Source organism: Amaranthus tricolor, chromosome 9 (genome assembly GCF_026212465.1).
Source record: "Amaranthus tricolor cultivar Red isolate AtriRed21 chromosome 9, ASM2621246v1, whole genome shotgun sequence".
Lineage (NCBI taxonomy): Eukaryota > Viridiplantae > Streptophyta > Magnoliopsida > Caryophyllales > Amaranthaceae > Amaranthus > Amaranthus tricolor.
In genome coordinates, this window is record NC_080055.1 from 27501 (window position 1) to 39259 (window position 11759).

Here is an 11759-nt window from a genome sequence, read left to right on the forward strand (position 1 = left end):
TTTTGGTTTCAGTTATGACTTAAGACATGTCAAAAACGCACGTTTGGACTATCTCTTGATTATTTGGTCCAAAACAAAACCATGACCCATCCACTGACTTACAAGATCACAAGGAAAATTTCCCAAAGTATTTTCATACTTATATTTAACCAACTCAATTTTTAGTATGCCTTTCAAAAACTCTTCAGTAAAGATAAATTAATGCATTCAAAATTTCACAAGATGTACATATAAAGGAGAAAGTTGAAATGACTTATTTTTACATTTCCAAAGGTATTAAACATAAGGGCTCAAGGATATTAATAAAGTAAAACTATATTTGACTAAAGCCTGGTATTTTATCAATTTAAAAAAAATTATCAATTTAGGTATTTTATCAATTATTCAAAATACAAAATCTGGAAATATAGAGTATATAATGGAATAATAGATGAATATATTATGATTTTGAACGAAGGTAATGTTTCCACTAATAGGTGGTGGATGCACAGTGAATAACCTTGCAGAAATGCACTGCATAGAGAGCTGCAATAGACTTCTGTTCTGGATCATCCTAGGGAAAACTATAAAGTAATATTTTTCCTGGATTCTTAAAAGGACGCAGAAGTCATGCAAAAGAACTTATACCAAAAAGGAAGTGAATAAAAACAGCATATAGATACTAAACCAACCACTGACCCTCAGATTTTTGAGATCAATATCAAAGAGATCCTTCAGGCCAGGCCTCTGCACTTTAACAACTACGTCCTGTCCTTTTACTCTTGCTCGATGGACCTGACCTGCAAATCAGTTGCTTCACACTTCTGTTCATTTATTCAACCACGTTGTGTAAAATATACAGGTTAAACAATTACCAAGACTTGCTGCTGCTATTGGCTCATAATCAAAGCGCTCAAATATATCTTTTAGTGGAGCTCCAAGCTCCTCTTCAACAATTGATATAGCTGTCTCTGATGGAAAAGGAGGAACTTGGTCCTGCATATCAATGTATGAATGGAAGGATCAGAAGGACATAATATACAATTTGGAAGAGCCAAATCAGAAATTAATACTTCATTATCATGAGAAGAAAAAAATTGAACACTTTACATAATAATGACCCTCAATATTACATTTTCAACTGATACAAAATACATAGGATGCCAGAAGCCTGTTAAGTGTTGAGTTTTCACACAAAAAATTTTAGGGCCTAACACCTGAGTTGTCAAGATTCATTTTTCTTCTCTAAATTTATTAAATCATAAAGATTATAGTCTTTTACAAAGTCCAGAGAATTACTGCAAATTATTAACCCTTGCAAACTAATGTTTTCACTGAGACTAATATGGTTATATTTTAATACTAAACATGTAAGATGAGCCCAAACTTATATGTCCTTTATTATGGATAAGCTCTTTAAAGACAACAATTCAAATATCAGAAAATAGATAGTCAGAAAATAGTAAAAATTCTGCAGCAGAGTGAAAACTGATATGACAATCTTAATAGTAGAATATATGATTTTTCTGGTGCAGAAAACCGAAATGGTTTGAGATCAAAATTATGTATGTCATCAAGAGCTAACTGGTGGCAACAAGAATATTGACCTGAAGTTCTGAAAGCTGATCAACATATTCTTGAGCAAGAATATCAACTCTTGTAGAGAACTGCTGTCCAATTTTAATGAAAGTAGGACCTAGCCTCAAAATATTTTCCTTTAGCCACTTTGCAAGAGCTACCCGTTTCACCCTTTTCTTTTCTTCAGTCATCCCTCCTGCATGTCAGTAATAAAGGTTGAAACATACCCCAGAATAAAAGAAGCAGCAACAACAAATAAAATCAAAAACTATTGCTTGAATAAAATATGTTCTTGTAGTGACTAGAAAAATTGCCATGTTCACCATAAGACCTCCCAGAGAAATAAACTACACAGAAGCTATGTTACCTAGACTCAAGTACGAGTATCGAATACGGATGCGGATCCTTGTATCCAGTAAGTTAGTTTTAAATATTTAGGATTTAGGATACGGGGACACTGTCCTAATATTGGATACATGTACAGGGTTATAAGAAAATAAAAAAATTCTCAAGTAAAATTTAAAATATGAAATTGACTATAAATATAGTAAAAAATACCAGGTTTTAAAGTAGTAAAGTAAAAGGTCAAATAGTGGAAAGTAAAGTAAAAAATCTACCTTATGAAACAGAATGATTTGCCTAAGGGGTGTTGGAAAATTAAAAAATTTCAACTTTGGTGTTCTCTAAAACTTAATTCCCAAAATAGTGTTCTTTTAGGTAAGGAGTTTTACTAAGCTAAAATATTTGGTTTAGAAATCCTATCCTAACAATTAACTAAAAAAAATTATAGTCATGTTGTTATTTATCTTGTATTTATTGTCTTATATTTTTGGATCTCTATGAATAAGAATGTTATTGAGTGACTTGCATAATCACAAATCAGTCAATCGGCTCTATGGTAAATGGAAAGTTACTATGCTATTTCAATAAGAATATTAAAATATGTTATTTGATGTTTAATTTGTTGCTCAATTTGTCAATAAGAATATATGCTATGTTGATATTTACTTTGTTAGTCAATTTATCAATTGACTTTGTGAAGAAATTCATCAATTGTCAGAAAACGGACTACACTTTATTATCCATTGTTAATGCACTCACATTTTATTGTGATTCGCAGTAAACGAAGAAGATGATAGCATTCACATCAAATTGCTACTGCAATTTATCAAAGCTTATTATTCAAATCAAATTCCTACTTCTTTTTTTTTTTAACAAAGTTTGCATTTTGTTTTTTTAAACAAAAGATCACAAGGATAATGCTATCTTCATTTAAAGATAGCCTTGCACATTGCATTTTTTTAAACTGTTATACTTTTTTTTAGAGAATCTTTGTTGAATTTGATAATGGTAAATGTGGGTTTTTGCTTGGTTTGACAGGTCTTTTTGGCTTTAGTCATGGTAAAGTCACACAAGTTCCATGGCAGCCTCAACCGATTTGCAAACCAAGGATAGTACTTTCGACAAACATCTTTATTGATTTTGACTTTTGAACTTGATTGAGATTTTTGGTTGTATGTAGAAGTATTTTTTGGACATTCAGCACTTTTTGTAAGACTTGTGGGATTTTTTTGAATTTGTTTAACGCATATATTTGCTTGACCAAACAACATTATCCTCTTGCAGGTTTGGAATTACCAAACCAAAAACATGTAGCTTAGTAAAACTATTTAACTATATGAACACAATTTAGGGAATTAAGTTTTAGGGAACACCAACGTTGAAATTTTTTTTTTAACCCCAATTAGGCAAATCACTCCTAATTTAAAAATAAAAAGCAAACCAAATAGAACAAATAGGAAAAAACAAAACAAAAAGTCAAAAATGAAAACAACGAGAATGACATTTAGAGCCCTAAGGGTTGCAAATAAAGGAGAATGACATGAGTTACAGCAAAGCACTTTATCATTTTATTCATTTAAACTTTAATGTCTGTCTCGTAAAATAAATTTTGATTTTTTTCTTTGCTTCCAGCCTTCAAGAAACCACCACCACTGCAGCAATACTACCATCGCACCACCATGCCAATGCCGCCATAAGATCTGCCACAATCCATTGTCATGTGCGCCACCATCGCCATCATCTTTGAAACTATTATCCATCATAGCCCCACCATCTTCATCATCACCATTTCATAACTTCATGTTTACCACATCTTTATCACTTATCATTAAGATATTTCCCACAAAATTATCCATTTATTTTGGCTTTTCAATTGAATCCAAAGATTCTAGTTTATGGTTGTGGGTTTTGATCTAAATGTAAGGATTTGTTTTATGATTTTGGATAATTATGATTTTTAAAGGTAGTTACTCGTTATTTGGTTCAACTTTTCTTATTGCTTTTAATTTTGGGTGATTTTCTTGGAAAGGATGGCCTGAAAGTGGTAAAGGTGGACGGAGCCTGGACAATAAAGGTGACAATTTCGTGGATGGCGATAGAGTTTTACGGTGCAAGTGAATATTTAAAATTAAAAACGGAAAATAATGGTTGCAGTGGTAGTTGGTTAAGGAGGTGGAGGTGGTCGTAGCAGTGATGATGGTCGATGGCTTGGTTGTATAGAGAAATTAAGGAAGACTAAAGAAAGAAGGGTATACTTACTAACTGTAATTTCCAAAGCCTTTAATGATTTAGTGAGAAAAGAATATAAATAAAAGTACACTCTTCCGAAGCAATTAGTGTTAGTTTTAATTGAAGTAACTAAATGATTCTTTTCTTATAAACATCCCTTAGGATTCTATAGGATTCCAAAGCTTTAGGGTTGTATATGTCATAGTCCTAAAAAATTATCAAGGTGAAGTAGATAGATGCATTTCACTATGGTGAATCAAAGTCACTTGGGTTTCTTTAAAAAAGATTCCCTCTTCTTACTTTATCACAGCAACGAAACCAAAAGGAGAAACGGTAAAAATGTCAAGAACGATACTAAAGCAATGGAGAGAACCGCTTCTTCGACAGAGAAAATTGCAACAAGATAATTCTGGTAGCCTCCTATGAATGGGGTGACCAAAAGCCCTAAGATTCTATACACAATGAAGTTAAATTAAAGCCATTTTTTCAGATGTACGGCTTAATGTCATGCAAACCCTAAAAATGGATCTCATTTTTTCAGATGCCATACCGATGTTCGATCTAGTGTACCGAACACAAATCTAGCACTAGTACCAGTACTCATACTGGTCGTACCTGAATTAGTGAGACGTCGAAATTGGCGAGTTTGAGTAACATAGCATTAAAGAATGCATAAGAGAATTAAACTATGGATTAGCATCACTATTATCTGTAGGTGGATGATGATAGAAAATAACTGAATTGGTCACCTCCAGTACAATGGTTCATTAGGAGAAAGCAAGAATTGTGAGAAAATATAGATATATAGAGAAGGCCATCCAAGTAAAAAGGAGGAGAAGAGGAATGAAATGATGTTTGTAAGAAAGAAATTAAGTCATCCCTTAATTGAAAAAATTCAGTATATAATAAAATTCATTTAAATCAAAGCATAGAGACTAGTACCCCATCTAGTTAAATCATGGAAAAAAATTGCGGTCGCAGATGCGTTTGCGGAAACAGTTGCGGTGCCACGGTAAATGGCTATGACGGAGAAATAACGCAAATCGCGGCTGATGTGGTGTGATTTTTGGGAAAAAAAATTACATAAGAGGTTTTGAACTTATAATTGCATTTTTGTTGTTGAACTACTATTATTATGCAATAATATGCAACTAGCTATTGTAATTGCAATATTTGAGATTCTTTTAGTGTATAATTAATTAATTTAGTTATTAGTTAATTATTTTTTTTATCAACTAAAATTATGATTAACTATAATTGAAGTAAATGAAATAATTAAAGTTAATGGGTATTAAAAAAATTTTAACGGGAAGATAAATAACGTTGTAACGGTGAAATATCGTAATAACGGTAAAATAACGGGTGATACACGTTATATAGCGGTTAACGCGGCGTTTTGATCGTGAAATTTCGTGCAACGTTATATAACGGGATTTAACGTCACGGCAACTTTCAAACAGGTTATATAACAGGCGTTACGTAACATAACGGGGGAGTTTTTATTCCATGAGTTAAATAGTGATTGACAGAGCCCAAATTAAAGACTCAACTCCAATATATTCACCTTTATAAGAAAACTTCTGATTGCCCAACCAAGCTTTAAAGATAAATGTCAGAACAAACCCCCAAATTTCTAATGTCCTTTGTATAGTTGAATAAGTTTTAAACCTGCTCCAGCGGCCTCCCGGTGCAACAGAGACCTACAGAAAGCAACTAAGTATAATTACGATTATAATGATAGAATTCCCTTATTGATCAATACTAAATAAGTAATTAGTCAAAAAAATGTAATAATATCATCATGGTAACAATTACAAATATGACGGCATACACAAGAAATTGCTCAGTTTTTTTTAATCTAAACATTTAAAATCCATAAACAAAACAAAAGCATATGACTCTAGAGGATTTGTACTTCACCATTATTAGGCAAAAATTAAATATAAATAAGAATATTATTTATGATGATAATATGTATGATAATCCTTATTACTTGCTAGAAAATACTTAGGAGAGTTAACCAATTAGATTGAGTTAACTAAATTATTATATTCCTAAAAGGTCGCACTTAAAAGCTAAGACAAAAATTAACTTGAGTAGTATATACTCTAGTGTTGAAGTTACATTAAAGAGGAAAAAGGATTATTCTCTTAAGTTAAATTTGTGATTAAACCTCATCAAAAGTTTTGCAAGCATCTTGCTTATGCTACGTGTAGTGCATTCTAGGTTAAGGAAATCAAATCTAGTGTTTTACAAAATCATTATTTCCCCATCCAACCATCTGAATTCTACGAGGTGTGCAAACATTACATACATAGTTCTTGGGTTTTTCATTTCCAGTACATGATCCTAGAGGCTTTAGCTAGAACACTGTGCACTTGTTGAAAATTTCAACAGCTATTGTGCCAAAGCACTTGTCCGGTATTCACTCCTGATCATACACTAGGTCTTGTGCGCTATTCACCAGATAAATAGAGCGTAAAACATGTGTACGATCTTGGAGGTGTGTTCTTTGTTACATGTGGAAAAATTGAATTAAATCATCAAAATGGAAAAACTTCTTTTATGTTAGCAATAGTACTCTTGTTTCTGATTCTACAAGATCAATGGGGCCAAGAAGCAAGCATTGATGCAAACCCAAGTTACATTATTTTATCAACCACTGATTGTGTGTGAAATGTGATTTTAAGTTGTGTAACAGTTCCCTTTTTTCTCTTTTTTGCATAAGACATCAATTGGATGCGCATTTTGCTCACATATCTTTTGGTATAATTTTTGACATGCCAAATGACCATTGTCCTACAAGTTCTGAGGCATCACAAAACAAGGCTGCAGAGTGCAGACGGCAGACTGCAGAAATATAATTTTCATCAAAAGTATTTAATTCTTCAATGTAATGGTTTGCGAATATAAATACAGAAAAGCCCGGATAATTAGATGAACAGTTTGTAATAAATAAAACAAAAATAAAAGAATGATTACCTCTAACTGATCGCAACCACCACGCTTAAACCAAGCTTCCTCTTGACCAATGTCCTCCACTGTCTTTTTCTCCGTCGCTACAATTTCCACCTCGAAAGGAGAAACTCCTTCCGCCACAACTTTTGGCGCAACACTATCACCATTGACATATTTAACAAAGCTTCTATTAGTCGCACCATTTTTACTCCCTTCAATATCATCGTTGCCTATTAGATAATTCTCAATCGAACTATTTCCGTTTCCATTCAATTTGAGGCTATCTATGCCATTAATCACGGGAATCTCTCTTTCTTCATTCGAGGATATTGTATTTTCCCTAACAGCTCGAATATGAAGGAGACGATAGGATTTAGGGTTTCGTAATGTCTTAGTTTTAGAAGAATAAAACCGAAATCTGCGAAGTGTGTACGGGTGAAAATAAGAAAGGTCGAGAACAGAATGAGAGGTGAACGAGGAAGAAAACGCCATTGTTGATCCAGATGATAAAGAAAATGAAAGAATTTTCTATCTGAAGAATTTCATGGAGCAGAGTGAAAGCATAGCTTAACAGTTTGTTTCAGTGAAGGGTTGGGACTTGGGAGGCAACCCAGAAAACAATCACAAAATGAGTAGAGTACAAAATAGAAAAAAAGGAGTGGCAAAATATGTGCCACGATGGAAGAGTAAGATGAGAATTGGGATTTTCAAGTATTCTGATTGGTTTTCAGCCTACATTAAACTGAGACGGCTTCTTTGCCACATATGCAACCCTTGGCCGCTCTTCAAAGCGTACTGTGCTGACTCCTTTTGTGGTCACGAGTTATCCTTGCGCCAAGTTGTTATTTTATTAAAGAAAAATTATAAAAAACTACTTATTTATTGGTTTATTTGTAAAAAATTATTTTATGTATTTTTTTTGGAAAAAGGTACCTAGTGTAATATATTTTTCTGCCAATGAGTACCATTTAACAGAAAATGTGAGTTGACCATTAAGGTTAAGAGTTTGACCAATTTCAAAGGTTAAGTTGTCTATGTGGCAGTATCTCATTGGTTCTCGTATTTTTAAATAATTAATAACTAAAATACATAATTAAAAAAAAAAGATATTTGACGTCATTTTACCCATCATAACGATATTTTTTTCAAAAAAAACAAAAATCGTGATTTATGGGGTAACTCTTTTGAAAATAAGTATTTGTTCTGACCGGATTCTCGAAAGAGTTGCCTCATAAGGATAATCACAATGTCCTTTTTTTGAAAAAATATCGTTATGATGAGAAAAAATGATGTCAAATATCTTTTATTTTTTTTGCTAATTTATGTGTTTTAATTTTTAATTATTTAAAAATACGAGGACCAAATAAACCTATAGATAAGATAGTTTCTTATAACGAATCTTTTCCCATATTATGGCTGAAAAAAAAAATAATTCCCACTTTGCATTATGTGGGAAAGTATTTCCCACAATACCATCCACGTGGAAATTTGGTTATTTTTTTATTTTTCAGACAAAACCGCCACTTGAGATGGTGGTTTGCCTTGAGCACCAAACCGCCACATGAAGTGGCGGTTTGGTCAAGGCAAACCGCCATCTCATGTGGCGGTTTGGTCCTTGGTAAACCGCCACTTCATGTGGCGGTTTGCTTGTGGCCTAAATTATTTTTTCTTTCATTTTAAAATAGTGAACGCAACATGCATTAAACTAGTTCAATACCATCTATTCCATAATAATCAATTACGAACCGGCTTGATTTGAAAAAATTAATTATGAAAATGATGCAAAGATATGTTACAATTATGGAAAGTCATACAAGAAGTTCAAGTCATATAAGAATATACAAAGTTTGTTAAACTACAACCCCCGGCCCCTTTTGTTTTGCGCACCGGTGGATGATGATGGTGTGAACTCGTCAACCTCCACAATGACATTAAGAGCAGGAGCTCGTCGTTAACTAGCATGCTGATATGTGATAATCCTTTGCGGAGGCGATGGATGTGGAGGAGGAGTGGTGATGGAAGCCGGAGGAACGAATGGCGACATAGTAGCGGATGTCGATAGCGATCTGGAAGACCGGCCTCGAGTAGATGAACGCTGGCGACCTCTTGTGGACCGAGAACTGGATCCTCCGGAAGAGCTACCTTGGTGGGCTGAACTCCTTGGAGAAGGAGTGTGGAATGTGTCATCTACCTCGCCAATGACGGCTGGAGTCGGTATGAGGTACTCATAACCCGCCTGACTCAATGCATCGGTCAATGACGCGTTAATGGAGCCTAAGGTCTGAGAACATAGCCGATACCCCACATCAACTAGCGATGTAGCGGCCCCCTGAATCGTGTCATTACATTGTATGAGCACTGATCGGATGCGCTCAGCCTGTTTGTTATCATTATATTGTTAAAAGAGTCACTTAAAACTATTACTATTTGTTATGAGTGTTGAAAGAAGACGTACCAGTAACTTAGATGTCGGATGGTAATGTGATCCTGGCTGCGCAAATGTGGTGTTTGTTAGGCGTAATATGGAGATACGCCTGTACCAACTCATGTACATAGCAGAGCTATGACCTATGAAGTTATCTCCTCCAACCAATCTAGATGCTCGGTCATTCCACGCATCTACATGCGATCTATGTCGTACGAGGTAGTTCTTGTCCTCAGTCCTCCGATCGATCGCATGTAGTTGAGGTTGGGTGTCACAGGCTTGCGGAATTACCTGCTCCAAACCGAATTGACACATGACACGATCCGGGAGATGTAGCTCGACGATGTCAAAGCAAATAAGTGGACAACTCGATCTTCAAATCTCGTGGCCCGATGTACATATGTGCGGCAGAGCGTCCATCTTAGCCGCTGTGTAAGGCTGCCATGTCATCTGTAATAGAAATCAATATGCTTAGTAATGTATACAATTTATTCATAACTAATACAAATAGTAAATGTTAATAACCTGCTCGTCCCATTGTCGATCTAGTGCGTCTCTGTAGTAGACGAAAGTATGTGGGGAGTGGGATCTCGAAAGATATACGCGAAGCCAGCTGCAAACAGATAAACATTGTTTAACATTTTCATGTATCATAAAATAGTGAAATTATGAATTTGAATAGTAAATTAAGTATTGCTACCTTACTGCCAAAGGATCCATCCCGCGCCGATGCTGTGACCCTAACACCGGTTCAAAATCATCCACGTCATCTTCCTGATCATGTTGCCCATCCGGTCGAATCGTCCGAATAATGGGCCTCCCTATATGAATGTGCTCCCATGACCATATCTGTAACAACATCAAGCAGCCACCAATGTCCTTGGCACCCTTACGAGATGCTCGACATAAGTTACATACAGATACGCTAGGGTAGCACTTCCCCAACTGTACTCATCTACGCGCTCCAAGTCTCCCAGTAGAGGGAGATAGATCAAATGTACAGAGTCGCCGCTCTTGTCTGGAAACAAGATGCATCCAAACAGGTACAAGATGTAAGCTCGCGCATGTCTATCAACCGTCACATCATCCGCGTCATCTTCAAGCGCGCTAAAATGCTGTCGGAGCCAAGTCAGCTTCAATGACGATCCAAAAATAATCTTCGGCTGTGTGGGGTCTTGAGGGTTTTCAGGCCAAACCCCTAGTAGCTCATGAACTATTGCTGGCCAATTTCCCTCTCCATGACCAATCATTGCTTGTCCTTCAATGGGCAGTCCCATGATAACTGCCACATTTTGCAACGTGATTGTTGCCTCGCCAACTGTGAGGTGGAACGTATGTGTCTCCGGCCTCCACCTCTCCACCAATGCAGTGATAAGAGCTTGATCGAGCTCTAAGCCCCCGCCCAACAACCTGTGAATGTATCTGAATCCAGCTAGTTCGACTACCTCTAATATCCTGTCATCCACTTCCCACTGCAATGTACTCGCCTGGTAGTGCTAACGAGTAACCAATTGGGCAGTGGAGCCCTCCCACGCAGCTATGCTCCTGTGTGTCGCCTGAAGCGTAAGCACTGATGGATCAACTGGGCCTGGCATCGCCATGATCGCTGTTACATACCTAAGTATCATAAACATCATATAAATATTATCAGACTCAACATAATATTACAAAATATTAGAAAAAACATACTTTGTTGACCTTCGAGGGCATGTTTTCTTATTATGACCACTAAGTCCACAAAAGCTACACGTGTTACGATCACAACCAATTACATCACAAATTTTGCTATGAAACACCTCAAAATTAGTATTCTAACGATGGATAAACATTACTACATTTAATCCTCCATTATACACAACATTAGATTCAGTATAACTTACTTCCCCACCCTAATACACTATAACGGGATAATGATCCATATTCTGCAAACACAAACATGTTTTTCATGTGATTTCACATACACTTTATTGTTGATTATGAGTAAGGGAAGTGTAAATGCGAATACAAGAATTTCTCATATTAAGGTATTAGAACTTTCAATTCAAATATAAAGCTAAAAATACCATGAATATATACTAAAACCATTAAACTAACCCAACAAAGTAATAAACTTTCATTGAGGCATTCATCAAACACTTTATATGCATAGAAACCAAATCATAAAATTCAACTACAAATGTGTAAAATGTAAGCTCAAATCATGAAATCAAGAGAATGTAACAAGCAATCAATGTATTTATAACTTCAA

General features: G+C 35.2%; 1 protein-coding gene across 6 annotated transcripts in view; it reads right to left on the reverse strand.

The window, feature by feature from the left end:
• Positions 1-7851, reverse strand: part of LOC130824245 (protein ACTIVITY OF BC1 COMPLEX KINASE 8, chloroplastic) — a 25466-nt gene extending 17615 nt beyond the window's left edge. For 4 of the 6 annotated variants that reach the window (XR_009046690.1, XR_009046689.1, XR_009046687.1 and 1 more), the window contains exons 1-5: positions 7111-7726; positions 5693-5828; positions 1587-1753; positions 855-975; positions 679-779 (exon numbers count right to left, since the gene is read on the reverse strand). Coding sequence is in view for 2 of the 6 variants with exons in the window: in XM_057689170.1 (XP_057545153.1) it covers positions 679-779; positions 855-975; positions 1587-1753; positions 5693-5828; positions 7111-7578 (993 nt within the window). In the remaining 4 variants the exon portion in view is untranslated. Of the gene's footprint in view, positions 1-678; positions 780-854; positions 976-1586; positions 1754-5692; positions 5829-7110 lie in introns of all 6 variants that reach the window. The other 2 variants (XR_009046688.1, XM_057689169.1) reach the window with 1 other exon arrangement.
• Positions 7852-11759: the final 3908 nt, after the last annotated feature.